General features: G+C 41.3%; 1 protein-coding gene and 1 long non-coding RNA gene across 3 annotated transcripts; one reads left to right on the top strand and one right to left on the bottom strand.

Annotated features, from left to right (window-relative positions):
* Window positions 1-14,302: 14,302 nt before the first annotated feature.
* Window positions 14,303-14,903, bottom strand: LOC120908271. Its single transcript, XM_040319185.1, has 2 exons — window positions 14,818-14,903; window positions 14,303-14,746 (listed from the first exon to the last, which is right to left on the bottom strand). Exons 1-2 carry the CDS (start codon window positions 14,863-14,865, stop codon window positions 14,303-14,305), a joined length of 492 nt encoding a protein of 163 aa, XP_040175119.1. The 5' UTR covers window positions 14,866-14,903.
* Window positions 14,904-16,540: 1,637 nt separating this feature from the next.
* Window positions 16,541-18,095, top strand: LOC120908276. 2 transcript variants are annotated; one of them, XR_005741111.1, is made up of 4 exons: window positions 16,541-16,991; window positions 17,065-17,133; window positions 17,234-17,535; window positions 17,621-18,095. It is a non-coding gene; the product is annotated as an uncharacterized LOC120908276 (long non-coding RNA). The 2 variants fall into 2 exon arrangements; XR_005741110.1 differs by having other exon boundaries at window positions 17,065-17,142.
* Window positions 18,096-19,979: the final 1,884 nt, after the last annotated feature.

The raw sequence follows: 19,979 nt of genomic DNA, 5'->3' as shown, positions 1-19,979 counted from the left end.
TACATAGCTATGAGCTCGAAACCTTAGCCGTAATTTATGCGCTCAAGCGATTTCATGCATATGTACATGGCGTTCCCATCAAGATCGTAACAGATTGTAATTCTTTAGTAGAGACTTTGAAGAATAAAAATGCTTCGGCTAAAATAGCACGATGGTCGCTTTTCCTAGAGAACTACAACTACACGATTCAACATCGTCCCGGAACATCAATGAGCCATGTAGACGCTTTAAGTCGGCTCGAATACTTGGCCGCAATTCACGATGTCGACATAGACGTGTCGCTCAAGCTAGGGACCCGCAGATCCAACTATTGAAAGGAAAGCTAGAGAAGACGAGCATTCAAGGATTTCAGTTGCAAGACGGAGTAGTATACAAACTCTCACCTTCAAATAGGTTAAAACTATACGTACCGGCGGAAATGATAAACAATTTGATTCGATCAATTCATGAACAGGTAGGACATCTCGGTGTAGAAAAATGTCTGAATCAAATAGACCAAAACTATTGGTTTCCCAATAGGAAAACAAGGATCACAAATTTCATTAATAACTGTTTAAAGTGCTTACTTTACTCCGCTCCGGTTAAAAACAATAATCGAAATCTGCATAGTATCCCCAAAGAACCTTACCCCTTCGATACAATACACATTGACCATTTCGGACCACTTCCTACATCAAAATTGAAGAAAAAATATTTACTAGTGGTTGTTGACGCATTTACGAAGTTCGTTAAACTATATCCATCTTCTTCTACTAGTACCCGAGAGGTGTGTAACTGCTTAAAACAGTATTTTTCGTATTATAGTCGCCCCAAAAGAATAATAAGTGATCGTGGTACATGTTTCACCTCAGTTGCCTTTTCCAATTTCCTATCGTCACGGGGAATCATTCATGTGTTAAATGCAACTGGTTCTCCACAGGCCAATGGCCAAGTGGAAAGGATTAATCGTATAATTCGCCCTATATTAAGTAAATTGTCAAACCACACCGATCATTCAGATTGGGTTCAAATATTATTATCTACCGAATACGCACTTAACAACACTATCCATTCATCTACTCGTTTCTCACCCTCTATGTTATTATTTGGTGTTAACCAACGCGGTCCGACAGTAGATGGCTTAACCGAATATTTAGACGATAAAAATAAAACCTTGCCAGATCTAGAGACAATACGCGCAGAAGCCTCGTCTAACATTTTGAAATCACAACAAACCAATGAAAAACAGCATGCCAAACACCATTGTCCCGCTACGGAGTTCAATGAAGGAGAATTTGTAGTAATCAAAAATATAGATAACACCGCTAATACAAACAAAAAGCTCATCGCCAGATTTAAAGGTCCTTATATAGTACATAAAAGATTACCTAATGATAGATACGTAATACGCGATATAGATGGAATCCAAATGACACAAATACCATACGACGGTGTTTTGGAGTCGGACAAATTGAGGAGATGGATCGTGCCTCTTTCGGGAGACTGACGAACTATGTGTGCAAAGCCACACTTACAAAAAAAAAAAAGAGAACTCTAGTGAAAAGTTGTTAAGGCAAAATTGAGGCCAATTTGCTATCAGGATGGCCGAGCTGTAGAAACCGAAAATTGTATGTGAATACACCTCAAAAAACATAAACACCTTGGTCGCGGTATACGTTAACATTTAAGCATCGTAGGCGTAAACGTCAGAATAAAACGGCATTCGTGCTCGAGAATCAGAACAGCGCACACCTTCCGATTCTTCGTCTTTTCCGTTCCGAAAAATTCCGCAACTTTACAATAAAAAAGAAATCTGTTATATTTGCTAAGCTTTGTGTGCGGAAACCAATGGTCAACGGTTCTAAAATGACGTAAAGTCCCTCAACTATGGCGACCCCCCAAAGGCCCTAATCCACCACCTGATATGTTTAATCCACCTTGGTGAAGGACCCACGGCCAAAGCTAGACATTCCAATTTGCTTTTGACAGCAGAGTGACCAGAATATCTGAACCGATATAGCTGTATTCCTACCGATTTTTTATATGCCTACCGATTCACAGATGACCGCCCTAAAACTACCGATTTTCCATTTATCCTACCGAAATCACAGAAATTTGATTTTTCAGTCTTTTGCTATGCTATGCTCATTTGTTACTCATCGCGCTGATGCACGTTTGAAACCTGGCACTTGAAAAATGTAACATGCGTTGGGTATTCAAAATTTCATCCGTTAAAATTTAATGTTCATAATAAGTAGAAAATGTCAGTTGTGTGGATTCCGAGAATTGCTCGTCAAAGAAAATCATTTAAATTTGAAATTGAATCTCGCTGTCAGTGGTTAAAGTTTTAAAAAAATTATCGTTAAAATAATTGATCAAATTTAAATTGTCGCGTCAGTGCAGTCTCAACAGTGCTCCTGCGGAAATCTGAAAACATAGTCTGGCCACTCTGGCCCGCAGGGCAAAAGCTCGCTCGAAAGGTCAAAAACCGTGGCAAAACGTCAAAAAAGACCGTCCCAAGCGCCTCCAAATCGTTGCGATTTTCCCTCGCTGGCGACGTCGTTTTTAAGTACTTGTGACGTCGGTTTTGACGTTTTGCGACGGTTTTACGACGGTGGCCGCCTTACCGTCCAAATAGACATACAGTGACAACGTCGCGCGCGACGACTTCGCGCGCGAAAAAAGTAGCTCAATTTTGCAAACAGAGCTACTCGTCGCGCGCGACAATTTGCTTCATCCTAAATAATCGAATTATCTAGTTTTTTCAAAAGACACATTAATGCCAAACGCAAAAAATAGATTTGAACACATTTTAACCTATTTTTGTCTGTTTTCAAATAAAAAACAAGTTGGTTGACTGAGTCAAATGAGCTACTTTGATCTACACCGAGTGAAATTTTGAGCTATTTTTCGTCGCGCGCGACGTTGCCGCTCTATGTCTATTTGGACGGTTAACATGTGGGCAAAGTGACCAGAAATACCAATGTCTAGGGAAAGTGTAGAGTTTGAAGGAAAAAATCTCATTTTTTTTAATCATTGAACTATAACACTCAGCCAAACAATCAAAACAATCAAATTAATCAAAATTCTGCGGCCCTACGCGGTCGCGTGGAGCCCCGAGAAAAAGAACTGGGGAAAAAAAATAGCATCTAGTCCTTCTTTGGCTTAGAATTCCTAGTAAAATTTTCAGAGCGACACTTCAAAAGAACTTCATTTGTGTGACCGCTGCACCAAATCTAATCCACCTCCTAGATAAAGGATGCATATTCTCGTGAGATGGAACTTTCATTTTGCGCATTAGCGCAACCAAACCCCCCCACCCCCGTTGAACACTTCTTTCGCTTTCACTTCTTTTAACTCAGTTAAGTTTCGAGTTTTAATCTACCGAAAACTACCGATGAAATTTTGATGCGCCTACCAAAACCGCCAAAATAATCTGGCCACACTGTTTGACAGTGGGGAGAATTCACAGACAGAAAAAAATAATTTATTTTTTCATAAATAGGCTGTTTTGCTCCGTATTCCCTTTGTTTGATCTCTTTCATGTGAATTTTGATTGTTTATTTTCTCTTTTTGTTTGTGTGCTATATCGTTGCTTCATGTGGCCACCGCTTACCCGGCGCTCAAGCACCAATCGAACACGACATCGAACATGAAAAATGTATGGGATTTGACATGTTTGTCTTGTTTGTTTGTTTGTGGCTGACAGTGCACCTCCAAGGTGGATTAAAAATATCAGGTGGTGGATTAGGGCCTTTGGGGGATCGCCATAGTTGAGGGACTTTACGTCATTTTAGAACCGTTGACCATTGGTTTCCGCACACAAAGCTTAGCAAATATAACAGATTTCTTTGTTATTATGTGCATTTTAGTGTGTCTATTGATTTTATCGAAAAAACGTAATATATTAACAAAAGATTTGATGATTTGTTTATGCACGAAATTTAAAATCATGCTAGCATGAGTTCTAATCTCAAGTAAATTGTCCATGCGGCTCGTAGATAATGAGGAATTAAGGTAAAAATTGAAAAAAAATAATGATTTCTTAATTTTTATCATCAAAAATGTCGAAAACACAAAGAATTCTAGAATAAATTCACAGAATAACACAAAATAACACACTTTAATGTATGTTTCAATGTTAAATAAGAACTCTTCTTCTTCTTTGGCTCAACAACCGATGTCGGTCAAGGCCTGCCTCTACCCACTTGTGGGCTTGGCTTTCAGCGACTAATTGATTCCCCACATAGCAGGATAGTCAGTCCTACGTATGGCGGCGCGGTCTATTTGGGGCTTGAACTCATGACGGGCATGTTGTTAAGTCGTACGAGTTGACGACTGTACTACGAGACCTGAGAAATAAGAACTCCCAAAGTTCAAAATATATTTTTAAAGAATGTTTATTCGAAAAAATGGGGTAGATAAATTATATGAACAAATTTAATTAATGTAAACAAAGTTTGAATCCTGGGGACCTTACGTCAAGTGACGAATTGTCAAAATGCACTAGAGTCCACCACCTGATATTTTTAAATCCACCTTGGTGCACCTCCATATGATTATATGGGTTTGTTCGAGTCGGTTGTCGTGTTTGCCTTTCTTTTCGTCTCGAAAATGAAGCATTTTCATAGTTTAAATGAATATCCACCTACAGGGGGAAGATTCAACTCATAATTTACTAGTTATTCACATCTATAATAACATAGAAATCATTCAAATTTAATATTGAAAAATGTAAACAAACGTCCATGCCAAAACACATACAGTGCATACACATGGATTATGTACACACAATAGTTTAATACGTTTCAATCCTTTATATTTGATGTTATAATTGATTGAAAAGTTTAACAATAATTATTGATAGCTATTTTAAATATTTTGCACGCAATTTTAAGAAGAAAAAGAGACTAACTACGTAAACAAACTTAAAAATGTCCCGAATTGAATTCTATCTACTGTAGCTGTGAAGCGTTTGACAGCCAAGGTACTCACAGCACAGGTGGGTATCGAACATCACAGACAGAATCAACTGACATGTTCGACTCGACGTTTTTCTTGTTTGTTTGTTTGTGTCTGACAGTGCACCTCCATATAATTATATGGGTTTGTTCGTGTCGGATGTCGTGTTCGATTGCTGCTAGAGCGCCGCCTAAAGCTGGCCCTACACGCTGCATTCATGTATGCAACTACAAATGACAGCTACACATTTTCTTTTGTTCTATTTGTCAAATGTAGCTACACGATGTAGCTATCGTTTGGGAGCTTTTCAATCCGTGTATGTTCAGCTGTCATATTGTGGTTGTCAAACATAGTTGGTTGTGTTTATATTATGCGGAGATCACTCCGGTTGTGTTTTTGCCGTGATACACAAAGTTTCTTTTTTTTTTACAGTGGAAAAATGGAAATAAATCAACTTCTTCCAACTTTAGCGGCTGAAGTGGCTACTCTCATGTTGATACTCATAGAAGAGGAAGACGAAGAACTGCAGCAAGAGGAAAATGCACGGCGCTGCTGGATGACCGATCTATTTCTGGAGAGGGAAAGCGTTTGGACCCGGCTGTTTAGGGCGATAGATGGCGAAGGACCAAACAACCGGCTAGAAAGTTTTCTACGTGTGAATCGCGAAGAATTTTACTATCTTTTAAATCGGATTGGTCCAAAAATTGAGCGACAAGATACAACGATGCTACCTTCGATCTGCCCGAAGCAACGATTATGCATCGTGCTTCGCTTTTTAGCTTCGGGAGACTCATATGAATCTCTTGCTTTTTTTGTTTAGGGTAAGTTTTATGCAATATTTGAACGATATAAAATTATAATAATATTACCATTTGTTTTAGGTTTCTAGCAGTTCCGTATCCCTTATTGTGCGTGATGTTTGTACACACATAATAAATGAATTGAAGGAATACGTTAAGGTATTATTTCACTGATTTAATATGATAACAGTTCCATACTAATACTCTCCTCTTACTTATAAGATGACCACTTTATCTAAGCTGTTTGTATATATAGTAATTTTAAGTTTGGTTTCGTTTTCTGGTGCTCGTGTTATTATAGTCTATTTTTCTAAAACTAATATATTGCCTAAAATTGCTGTTATACTATTTAACAAATGAAATTGTTGCAATAAACAATTATTCAGGTCATGTCACTAACGCAACCACAGGTTGAGAATATTTCTTTTGGTAATAATAATAATAATAATAATAATAATAATAATAATAATAATAATAATAATAATAATAATAATAATAATAATAAATGGGCCTTTTATTGCGTCAGTGCTTGCTAAATAAATTAATAACTAATTCTAAATAAGCCACACAAGAACACCCATTATTTTAATTCGTTTTTATTATATCTGATCAATTTATCAAATACATCAAATAAATCTGATTGCTATGCTTGTTAAGGCCAACGAACAGGCGACTGTTCATTTTGAAACAAAGTGATATATCACAGTAATTTAGCGTTTACTTTAAGTTTGCCTCTTTCTACAGCTTGTAAACTGGACGTCTACTTGGTATCAATATAATAAACCTACATAATTGCATTTTCTTATTTCAACATCCCAAATGTGCTTATATATGATTTGTCGCCTACTGAATTTATTATTTTAACTATTATTTCGATCCATAATCATCATCAGTAATTCAAAACAATAGACAGTCAGTTTGTATCAGTTCAATCAGTTTTTAATTGAAAGAACAAAATAATTAAAGACACCAGCGAGAAAACTAGTTTTTCAAAAAAAAAAGTATTCCTTACTCATGGAGTCCTAAACCAGATCTGAACTAATTGCTGACAACTTGGCTAGTCGTCGGCTGGCTGGTTCGGTCGATTATTGCTGACTGTTACTGCAGTGTGGCTGCGCACGTGGCGGTGGCTGAGCGTGTTGTAAGTTTGGTGTGAATGAGTTCGGGGTGACGATTTTGAATGTCATGGCCAAGTAAAATGTAGATATATATTATAAGGCAGGCACATTATAAGCCGTTTTGGCAAATCATTCAACGCTAACTTGTAGTGTACTTAGCACGAGCACGCACTGCATCCGTCTAGGTCGGTGAGTTAACGAAGAGAAACGAAGATAACGATACAGAGCCCTTCGTTTAAGGGCAGCTTTAAAGAAAGCCGAAGGCGTACGTCAGGCCCTTGTCACTTATACGTTAAACATCAGCTTAGCTTACATGTGTCGAAAAGAATGGGGTAAACGAGTGTTAATACTTAAATCTATATAGTCTGCGCGTGGCCTGTGTCAGATTTTTTATAGAGCACTAAACTATTTGCCGCAACCATGTTGCGTTTTACACAACAGCTTGTTGTTTGCGTTGCCGTAGTTACCAACAAACCCTGTATTATATATTTTTTAAAGAATGAATAGTGCTTTTTCTATTGTTAAGTCTATGAATAGTTTGTCCATCAATCCACACAGCCCTGACCATGTTCGATGTAAAACAAATGGCTGCAACATTAAAACCTTGTGAACACGCAAAAAGCTTAATTATTTAATTTTTTTGGCGTAGGATTATGCTAGAAATGACTGAATTCATAGTATAAAAATTATATTGACGGAAATAAATTTATGTCAAAACGTTTTTGAATATAAAAACTATTGCACATTGAGATTACAATTGTTTTGTTACTAAAAATACAAAACTCAGTTAAACGTAAGGTTCACTGGACAATCTTTTTTTACTAACTAACCATAAAAATAGGAACGAACTTTGTCTTATAGCACAGTTAATTTTCCGTTCGTTCCAACGTGCTGGGGAACTTTCATTTAAAATTTTATCAGTCTGGATTGGATGTTTCTACTATTATTGCTAACATAACCGCATATCCCTTCATGGGCATTAATGTTGTAGGCTAACGTGGACGAGATGGTTTAATACTGGTAACTCACCATTGACGCGTAAGCGGTCATTGGTCAATGTGTTTGTGCAATCCATCCGGGTCATCGTTTGCGCGGTCAACGGGGTTGACCGGCGAACACGCCGGCATTTGACAACTTTCAAAAGCAGAAATCACACGCGAAGGGAACGGCGGGAATGTTTTGTTTTTGTATTTTAAATGTTAGAATAACGTCTAAGTTTTATTGTATAAGTTCATGTGTCGTTTATATAAGAACGCGTGTACCTCTTTGTGTACGAAACAAATGAAAGAAAGGAACTGAACACTAATGTTTTAGGTTGTCATACAAACAGAGGGATTTAATCGTTTTAATACATAGTTTATAACAGTTATAATGGCTAGTATCATTGAATCTGTTCGTAGCGGGAATGTACGGTGTTCACAAGAAATTCTAGGGAAGGCAACACATTTCTCGTGCCCGTTTTTCCAATGTTGCGGTATAGCAATAATTTAAAGCAACTATCTAGTAAGTCACGAAAATGAGTGTCGGGACGTAAGCCACCGCTACAAACGTATTCAATAATATCCGCGAATATGTATGAGTTATTGTAATGATTATAACATAACGGGGCGGTCCTGGTACAGTCGTCAACTCGAAGGACTCAATAACATATCCGCCATGGGTTCAACCTAGAACGGACCGTCCCCGCGAAGCTAGGATTGACCGACTACGTGGTAATGAATTAAGTCCCGAAAGCCTGTATATAGGCCGGCATGTCCGCGTAGGACGTTACGCCAAATAGAAGAAGAAGAACAAAACGTTGTTTAATAATATTTTTTTCAAATAACTTTTCTTTACAGTTGCCGTCTACTGCTACAGAATGGTTGAAGATTTCAAAAGGATTCGAGGAAAAATGGAATTTTCCTCATGTAATTGGTGCCATTGATGGAGAACATGTCACCTTAAAACAACCAGCTAATAGCGGGAGCCAGTTTTTCAACTATAAAAGCACTTTCAGCATTGTTTTGCTAGGCATAGTGGATGCTAATTCAAATTTTATATTTGCTGACGTCGGTTGCCAGGGTCGAATTTCTGATGGTGGAGTGTTAGCAAACAGTGCTATATACCAGAAACTGGAGCGCCGGGAGCTAAATATACCCTCTCCTGAAATTTTACAAGTTCCTTACGAGATCGAGGTTCCCTATTTTTTTTTTTGGGTGATCAAGCGTTTGCATTGAAAGAATATTGTCTCCGGCCTTTTGCTGGAATGCATACCGCAAACTCAATAGAACGCCACTTTAACTACAGACATTCGCGAGCTCGTCGAACGGTAGAAAACGGTTTTGGCATTGATGTAAAGGTCTGGCGAGTTTTAGCAAAACCAATGGAATTAGAACCACAAGTAGCTGAAAAAATCGTTCTGGCAACAATTCATCTACACAACTTTAGACGTCGGCACTTGCTTTGGAATTATAATACAACTCTTCTTGCACCCACAAAAATACGGCATCTAGATCCTCTTCCTCTCAAGAGTCTAACGTTGACCCTACTACAATGTTACCTCTTCGACACGTTCCGTTGAGGCCGTCTAGAGTGTTGCAAAACATGCGATTACACTTAGCACGACATTTAAAGTTTAATGATCCATTACCATTTGATTTACCGCAACCGCGCAGAGTTGTGTAATTTTCGGAAGCATATAAACCACCACGTACTAATTAGAATTATGGTATTAAGCGAAAGCAAATTTGTATTTGATTTTTGTGTGCATTGCGAAATCTTTATGAATGTTTCCTATTTTTCCTAACACGTTTTATATTTTCCTTTCGTGGAAATAAAAATCATTTATTTGTGATTTGTAGCATTCTTTATAAATAAAGGCACCGTTTACTTGAGACAAGCCTCGCAAGTTAAAAAGCTAACTGTGGTGAACTATATACTAATATTATTTTTTAAAGAATAGTAGAATTCTTTACATGGCAATTAACTCAATGTGTGCATACAATCTGAAAAACCAAGGAAGAATAACTGAAACTAATAAAGTTCCTATCGTTATGCTAAACCGATGCAAACATGAAATGTAAGGCGTAGGCGTACATACAAAATAAATGTCATTATTACTATGAACGATACGAATAAGTTTTTTTTATAAACAGGAATTATCTTAAGCAATACGGCCTTTTTGGACCGTTACTCCTGGACAGTAAAAACAGAAATTTCGGATTTTCACAGTTCATGGAAAATAATTACAATGCTCAATTCAGTAATTCATAAAATTCATTAATTCCAAAAACACTTAAACTATCTTAACAATACATAATTCACTTATGTGGTGTTTGGCAGCCCTGCACTTTAATCAGTGACGTGCAGGTTCAGACAACTCCGACAACGTCAATCTGTCAAAGCGACAAACCGCATGAAGGTGAAATAAACGGGCATTAGACAGAAGACAACCAAACGGTGTGGTCATCATTTCTATATCACAAGCTATTTCGGCGTTTGATACAAAATGGTGGAATCTGCAGAAATTCGCTTTGTGGATGTCGTAAAGCCCTTTACAGGCGATGGTGATATCGTCGGTTGGCTGGATCGCTTTGATAGGGCTGCAGAATTGCGCAAAGTGAAAAATGTTGCAGAACTGTTGCCGCTGTTTTTAGATGGCGGAGCAGCCCTGGTGTACGATCGCTTGAGCGATGAGAAGAAGAAAGATTCAGAGGCAATAAAGGTGGCGCTCAGAAAAGCCTTTGGTCCGGATCCGGCTGAATCTTACGCATCGTTCATTGGCGCACAGTGGGCTGGCGAACCACCCGAACAGTATCATCAAAAGTTATGCCGTTTAATGAAAGACGCAGGCATCAAAGGCGACGAGGTGTTACGTGCACAATACTGCCACGGGTTGCCCTTGTCGGTCAGAAGCGCGCTGCATGCGATGACAGAAAATTTGACCGACACCGAGAAGCTTCTAGATGCGACGCGATCTCTTCTCCGCGAGTACGGGAAGCGGCAAGCAGATGAAAGAGTGCGCGTGAACGACAACATGGCGGCAGCAGCTATTGTTAACCGGCGGTATACAGGGCAACAACAAGGAGAAACAATGCAGGTATGCCCGCGATGCGGGGACAGCATTCGGCAAAAAAGTGTAAAACTCCAAAGCAACCACCTCTATGCTGGACGTGTGGGCAGGTAGGGCATTTTCGGCGTAATTGCCCTGCGGGAAACGGACAAGGGAGTTCTACGGCGCCAGCGGATCTCCCACGACATGCTTAGAGGCGCTGCCTATTGTTCGAGTTGTCGTAAACGGTGTACAGGCGCGGGCCCTTATCGACACTGGCTGTGGAAAATCGATCATCTCGCCCCGGTTCTCCACATCTACGGCGTTTGGACCGCTCGCAACGATAGTAACAATTAATGGAGACAGGGTTTCTTGCCAAGGTTATGAACGTGTACTGGTCGAATGTTCTGGAATGTCAGCCCGCATCGAGTGTCTTGTTTTGGACAAGCTGGTCGATGGCGTTGATGTAGTGCTTGGAATGGACGCGATAGAATTGTTCGGTGGCGTAATGATTACGAGCACCGAAATTTTTCTGGGAACCACTACTGCGATCCGGAGACAAAGTTGTGCGCTAACCTCGAAGCCATCGTGTGGTGCAGCATGTGGAGCGGTGCCAACAGCAGTGACAATAGACGATAGAGATTTTGAGGCGAGCTTTGACGGGAAGGAGTGGACTGCACGGTGGAAATGGAAAAAAGACCCTGCGGTGCTGAGAAACACTACCGCTAGTTACGGCAGCGTTGATGATCCTGTAAAGAAAGATCGGTTCGATGAAGAGGTTCAAACATGGATTGAGAATGGTTGGCTGCGACCATGGAAGTCACAGGTATACGGTAGGCTGCCACTCATGGCGGTAGAACAACCGAATAAGAACAAGATTAGACCGGTTCTTGACTATCGTGAGCTTAACAGCTTTGTTCAATCGAACCCTGGATTGGATGCTCCTGCTTGCGATGAAACGATTCGAAGGTGGCGGAGAATGAAGGGACCCTTAAAGTTGGTGGACCTGCGATCTGCCTATCTTCAGGTACGGATCGATCCTAGCCTCTGGGACTTTCAACAGGTATGTTTCAAAAACCGATCTTATTGCTTAACACGCTTGGGCTTTGGGTTGAGTAGCGCACCAAAAATCATGAGTAAAATAGTTGAATACGTACTATCTCAAAATGATAAAATCAGACGAGGTACTGGTAGCTACATTGACGATATTATCGTGGATGAAACTGTGGTCTCAGCAGGCGAAGTTGTCAACCACCTGAAGCGATATGGGCTAGAAGCGAAGCCACCAGTACATTTGCATGGAGGGCGAGTTCTTGGGCTAGAACTTAGCGAGAACGAAAGGCAAGTGTTGTTTCGTCGAGGGAATGATCTGCCGACTTTCCCTGATCACGAGTTGACGAGGAGGGAATTTTTCTCTGTGTGTGGACGCCTGGTGGGACACTACCCAGTGGCTAATTGGTTGCGCGTCGCGTGCAGCTACTCGAAAAGGCATTGTCAGGGGCAGCGATGGGATGATGGTGTTGGAGAAAAGGCAATGATGATCCTCCGGGAAATATTAGAAAGAGTGCAACGCGATGATCCGGTTAGAGGTTGTTGGATGGTGCCACCAGATGCTGCGGAAGGCATTGTTTGGTGTGACGCTAGCTCTGTAGCATACGGTGTAGTCTTGGAAATTGGTGGCGAGATAGTAGAAGACGCAGCGTGGTTGCGAAAAGAAGCAGATGCTGGCCATATTAACATTGCGGAGCTAGACGCGGTGATGAGAGGAATCAACCTTGCACTGAAATGGGGCTTGAGTAAGCTGAAAGTGATGTGTGATTCGGCTACTGTGGTTAGCTGGCTTCGATCGGCCTGTGATTTGGGACCAAGAGCCAAGGTTTCTGGTGCTTCAGAGATGTTGATCAGAAGACGTTTGGGCACAATACGAGAACTCATGAACGAATATGCACTGGAGTTGAACGTGATTTTTGTTCAGTCTGAAAAGAACAAAGCAGATGCCTTGACGCGAGTGAAAAAATCATGGCTCACTAAACCGATCACACGTGAGTTACACGTGGCGTGCGCAGCAAACGTGAAGAGGTTGCATGAACAGCATCATTTTGGCGTAGATCGTTCACTCTATCTGGCAAGACTGGTAGATCCAACAATAAATAGAAATGAAATATCGCAGTGCGTACGCGAATGCATACAGTGTCAATCTATCGACCCAGCACCGACCACACACGAGCAAGGTGATCTCGAAGTAAAAAAGAATATGGCAACGATTAGCTGTAGACGTAACTCATTTTGAATCAAGTAAATATCTTACAATAGTAGATTGTGGACCAGGACGATTTGCGATATGGCGCGAGATAAAAACAGAGAGTGGCTCAGAAATAAGTCAGGTGTTGGAAGGAGTATTTCGTGAAAGAGGACCTCCTGATGAATTGCTAATGGATAACGGATTGGCATTCCGCTCTAGCTATGTCGAACTGCTGTGTAGGAACTGGAATGTAGTGAGGCGATATAGAGCAGCTTATCGCCCATCCGGTAATGGTATTGTCGAACGTAACCATCGAACAATTAAAAGAATAGCTGCCAGAAGTGCCACGTCACCTCTCCAGGCCGTGTTTTGGTACAATCTGGCGTCGGATTGTAGTCGAGAGGAATCTCCAGCAGATGCCATCTTCCGTTACAAATGGAGACATCCTTCGGCAAAACCTCGAGAGCCTTCAGAAAAAGGCATCGAGGAATGCCCCTTCAAGCCAGGAGATTCAGTATTCGTTAAGCCACCCCAAGTAACCTGTACAACCAAATGGAAGCCTGGTACAGTGACTGGTGTCATATCAAGAAACACTGTAGAGGTGGAAGGCACGCCGAGACATGTGCTTGACATTCGAAGAGCTCCGAGTACATACGGGGGAAGAGATTTTTGACAACCTCACACATTGCTTTACCATCATCTGCAGCTGAGGACGAGATAGATCTCTTTCTTGATGCGAGGTCAAACCCGAATGATTCTATAGACGCTTATGTCGAAGTTGATGAGGAGCAAGAGGAAACAAGCGTTGAGCAATATGCTGAAATTCCTGCCCAGTTTGATGAGCAACCCATAGAAATGAATGAAGGTCGACCGGCGCGGAACCGACGGCCGCCACAGGCACTGGCAGATTTTGTTGTAGACATTAAGTGATGAGAACATCATGGGGGCGTGTGGTGTTTGGCAGCCCTGCACTTTAATCAGTGACGTGCAGGTTCAGACAACTCCGACAACGTCAATCTGTCAAAGCGACAAACCGCATGAAGGTGAAATAAACGGGCATTAGACAGAAGACAACCAAACGGTGTGGTCATCATTTCTATATCACAACTTATTCATAAAATTCTTAAATTCCAACAAACACTTAAACTATGTTAACACTTAAATTTTAATCCTACAGATATGCATGATCATGCATCGAGGAGGCATGTTGGTCCACATAAAATTGATCAATTTGATCATTCATGACCGTCGTTATGGACCTGATCAGTTTAGCACAGAACTCTGGATGTTTATCTTCGAAGGTGGCAACTTGTGCCTCTACAAAGTTGCCCAGAGCCCTGGCTTTAGTGCAAGGTGCAGCAGCAGTAGCAGTATTAGCAATGCTTTGAATGGCTGTCAAGCATTCGCTAATCTGACTTGATCGAGTCGTTTCACTAAATTTTCTTTTGCGTCCTTTGGACGCTGTGCGACCCTCTAGCATGCCACTAGAGGAGCCAGTGGAGGATGTTGTGGCAGTTGTCGTGGCTGTTGTTGAGGCAGTTGAACTGCATGAAGCGGCGGTTGCAGGAGCGGTCGAGATAACAACAGGTTCCCGAGAAGTTCCTTCAAGATTTGCCTGACATGAGAACAGAAACGCTATATTAATTTACTCCTCCACAAAACGATACATAAACACTGTCTACTTACAGTATTGATTGTACGACGTGGAGCTGTCGTTTCATGTAGAAACGACATATGCTCGTAGGCATACCAAACCTCCTTCAATAGCTCGCTGGAACCTGAATATTTATACAATAGAAACGATCTTAACAAATATGAAGTAATAAATGTCTGACTCAAAGCGATCTCCTTTTTTGTCCGCCGGTAGGAATTCATTAAATTCCTCCATTTAGCATGAACGCACTGTGGATCCTCCTCCAGCACGGATGCTATCTGTTGCCAGGCTTGATGCCTTATTTCGTTATTTTTATACTGGCGATCAGTATCTAACCAGATGCACGGATAAGTTTTCACCAAATTGATCAATTCTATGACTTTTTCCTCATCTTGAATAGGCTAAAATAATAAAACAACCAATAATTTAGTGTGTCATTCTATGAGAAAAGGTGTAACTTACATTTTTATTCGATTTTTGGGCGGTTTTAGCTCCTTCCATTGTTAAGTGTTGGCGTGGTTGACTGCTATTCGAAATTGTCCGCCTGAAAACTTCCAAGGAATCTCCAAACTCAATACCAACAAATCCCCACATAATGTATCCAACTTTTTTTTTCGTATACGTTTATTAAAGCCTCATTTTATTCTCAATATTATTATTGCCCTCAAATAAAACATTACATAAAATATTTTTAGTAATTTGTATTTATTTTATCAGTAACTTAAATAAGCACGTAATTTTAAATTTTATTTCACTCAAATTTAAAAATTGAATTCGATGATCATCCCTCCCTTCAACACTTGAAACAGTAATGTAAACATAGCAGGTGGAAGATACGTCACTTGTCGCCGCTCGTAACCGTAGCAATAGACGATGCGCAATCTCAGATTGCGCATATATTTATTTGTAAAACGGATCGGTTTGATATATTTATCTGTCAAAAAATATTTATATATCTCGGTCATATAATCTTGAAAATTTATGCGCAATCTTGGCGCAATCTGAAAATGTATGGAAATGACGTTTATAGCTCAGGGTTGGCTACGCGAAATGACTTATGTTTTGATAAAACGAATATATGCGCAATCTGAGATTGCGCATCGTGTATAATACGGTAACCCGCATACATCGGGTTACGAGCGGCGACGAGCTGACAGATCGAGAACAATGGAAATTTGTAGCTGTCATTTGTAGCCGCATACATGAATGCAGCGTGTAGGGCCAGCTTTGCCAGCTTTAGGCGGCGCTCTAGCAGCAATCGAACACGACATCCGACACAAACAAACCCATATAATCATATGGAGGTGCACTGTCAGACACAAACAAACAAACAAGAAAAACGTCGAGTCGAACATGTCAGTTGATTCTGTCTGTGATGTTCGATACCCACCTGTGCTGTGAGTACCTTGGCTGTGAAACGCTTCACAGCTACAGTAGATAGAATTCAATTCGGGACATTTTTAAGTTTGTTTACGTAGTTTGTCTCTTTTTCTTCTTAAAATTGCGTGCAAAATATTTAAAATAGCTATCAATAATTATTGATAAACTTTAGAAATCAATTATAACATCAAATATAAAGGATTGAAACGTATTAAACTATTGTGTGTACATAATCCATGTGTATGCACTGTATGTGTTTTGGCATGGACGTTTGTTTACATTTTTCAATATTAAATTTGAATGATTTCTATGTTATTATAGATGTGAATAACTAGTAAATTATGAGTTGAATCTTCCCCCTGTAGGTGGATATTCATTTAAACTATGAAAACCCGGCAAACAATGCGAGGGTTGGTGAGGTACCTCTCGCTCTAATTTCTCTAGTCTAGTCTAGTTGCCTCGCTTCCTCCTATAGCGATTCTGTCGAGCTGAGCTTTCACGTCCCTCACCACTGGTCTCCTTCCTACCCCTCGCCTAAGATCGTCTGACGTCTTGCCTGACACCTTTCGTTGTGTTGGTGCTATGCGGCTGCTGTCACTGTAGAAGTTAGGTTGTGTGTGTAAAAAAACGTAAACAGTGTTGTTGGATGATCAAGTGCGGTAAGTTTTTTAATAATTATGTTCTTAATTTTACGTAAGTAAGTGCCATTTTAGCAAAAGTAAGTAGTTGAAGTCCTCCCCAATGCGTGCTGGCTCCGTCGGAAGCGGTACGTGCATGTACCGGCATAGAAAAGTTGTGTGGTGGACAACACAGCACAAGACAGCGGGTAAGTGTTATCCAGCGATTATCATGATAAAGAAACACTTTTTTAATAGACTATGCCCTCTTTTAACTTGCAGATATAATGCAGAAATGATATGGGCCTGCCGCAGGTGTTTGCCACTGTACGATGCATTGTATATGATTCGGTATGTTCGGTATGTAAGCGGACCACGAAAGAAAAAGAAGATTGTTTGGTGACGCTAGCGACTAGGATGCTAATCATGGTGTTTTTTCCTTTTTTTGCAGCCAATTTTCCTCTATCCTGGAACGTGGGCTTACGAGGAACCATTTAAGAACATCCTCCGGAAGCTGTACGGCGACGAGTCGGGCTCTACCAGCACAACACGCTAGAGACCCAGCCGGCACCGGGTGCCCCGATTGCGCCGTCAGACGGTGTCGAGCGCGCTCGTTCACAATGTTCGGGGCAGGAATTCAACCCTTGGGATCTGTATTATCCGCTGCCCCACAATAGCTGCAGCAGCAACAGGACCGAACCGACCGCACTACGGATTGCGGTCAAATTTTCTGGCAGGAGAAAAACCCCACGAGTGAGTTCCTTCTAGATGCACTATCGCTACATCTAGATCTGTTGTTTTATCTTCCCTCTAAAGCAAATGTTTTATATTCCCTCAGGTGTATCGATTTCATCGACGGCCGCTCGCTGACGGCACCAACATGCCACTGAATAAACCCGGAAAGACGACAAGCACTCATCTCCAGCGGCAAATTGTTAACATCAATCCTCTTCCGCACATCTACACGACATCATGATAATAGTATTATTGTGTAAATTGTCAAAAAAATTACGTTAATGAGTTAAGATTAATCTTAAGTGCGCTTTAAGGCATACATCGATATGCCTAATTTTAGGTTAAGTGTTTTGAAATGCGCGTGTGTGCGAAGGGTCGAAATGAGCGCTAAGCAAACTAAGCGGCCGCGTAGGGCCCCGTGGTCTTGAGGAAAGCAAAATTGGAACCCACCCCTCGCTCGCTAGTAAAATTTACATTTGTGCTTGTAAACCTACATTTATGAGACTGCCTCCACTCGTATGTGCGGGTTTTATACAACATTTAAGATAAATAAATCTAGTTTATATTCTCATAAATCACTACGCATTTTTAAAGGGGGAATAAACATGATGACATATAGTTAGTTTGTTAGAAGGTTTCTATGCACGTTCACTAGAGGATTTTGTCTGGATATTTACGGACTGCATTTCGATTACATTGGTTTAACCTGGTGGATCTGGTAGCTTGTAGCGCACCATACTCGCCTGTCCGAGATGGGTAGGCCATGTCATACCCCTGGTACTGAACGATCCAGCCCATAGTCGTTCGCAAGGACAGACAAAAGGAAGCTGTGCATGGTGTGTCAAAAAATGTGTAACAGATGGTAGAATATGGGTACCTGCGGGTGAGAGAGTCCGTTTCTAATTTATTATCAGTTGGTCAGTTTTATTATCAGTTGGTGACACGTTCAAAAGGATGTGCGCAGATCACGGCTCGATCCTGAGGGCTCACCGTTGAAAAAGGCGCTGTCAGCGTGTGATGTCCTCAATGAGGATCTTGACACAGAACCAAGAGTGGTCAGAGTGGTCAGGATACATACAGTGGCGGATTAAGGGTATCGGGGGCCCTTGGCGGTAAGACGAGTTAAGGCCCCCTGTAAATGGTAAATGGTGGTCCGGGAGGAGGGGGGGAGGGTGTTAGCGGCATTAAACTGGCTGTTGAGAGTTTGAACGCCGTCGGGGGGCCCTACGATCATCAGTCACAGGCTCTAAAATTGATTCGCCAGCCTCGGGGCCCCAACGTCCATCCTTCCGGGGGCCCTTGTCGCTGGTACTCTGTCCATACGGCATACTATAGAATGGCGATCTACGGGGCCTCTTAATCGGCGGGGCCCCAGGCGACCGCCTAGTCCGCCTACCGTTAGATCCGCCACTGGATAGATAAAGGATGATAATATCATGCCCGTGATAGGTTTAAGCCTCATATAGACGGTCCCCTCGTAGTAAGGACTGGCCAGCCGGGTGTGTGGTACGGGCAAATAGAAGAAGAAGAAACAGGAAAATGGAAAGCAGCAGTCTGTAGAAGCTTCGGTTGAGACCTTTGCTGTTAAAGAAGAGGGAAATGTCGTTGCATGTGGATGGAATGATGAGATTGTGGGTGGTTCGGGTGATGAATGGTTGGGAGCGTAGATGAATGAATTGGCGAAGCCAGTTTACCTCTTTCCATGCGTTGTATGAGGAATCAATGAAAATAGTCAAATCGTATTGAATTATAGGTCAATTTTCGGGAATATAGGGAAAAGAAAAAAATGCGACATTTTTTAACACATGAGTACATTATCTCATATGGCCGTTAACACCAGCTTACATCGGGTTGAGATCAACATTGGAGTATCACACGTGATAAAAAATCAAATTTCCGGTACGGAATTATTCCTTCACTTTCGCTCATTTGAAATTGGCTTCATAACCGTTGATCCTCATGGCGATCAAATGGCCACATCAGAAACGGCACGGAACGGCAACCACCAGCATAGCACAGATATTGCTTCAAAACCAGAATTGATCGGCTCTCGCATCGTCAAGGTCACAGGTAAAACCAAATACACTACATATATATGTACCAATTGCCAATTCAAGATACAACTACAACCCTACCATATACCAGTATCAGCTGATGATCTATCGCACACAAGCGAGCGGCGCGCGCAAATAAGAGGAAGGGGCCTGATGGAAGAGGGGACAGAGGAAGTCACCGGGAGAGAGTGTGTGTGGTCAAAATTTTTGGCCATTTTAATTTTGTCCACCAACACCGTTGCATTTCGGAGCTTTTTTCTTTAAGGGTACCGAAAGAGATAGCCATACACTTGACATACAGCTGTCTCGCTCATATGACACTTCCAAGGCTCGCAAGCTCTTTAATGCAAGGGCTCTGGAGCAGTGAACTTGTATGGCGTGCGAGCCCTCGCGCGCCCTCGCAAATCG

Source organism: Anopheles arabiensis, unplaced genomic scaffold, assembly GCF_016920715.1.
Source record: "Anopheles arabiensis isolate DONGOLA unplaced genomic scaffold, AaraD3 Autosomal_pericentromeric_contig0004, whole genome shotgun sequence".
Lineage (NCBI taxonomy): Eukaryota > Metazoa > Arthropoda > Insecta > Diptera > Culicidae > Anopheles > Anopheles arabiensis.
This window is presented reverse-complemented; position numbering and strand designations above follow the sequence as displayed.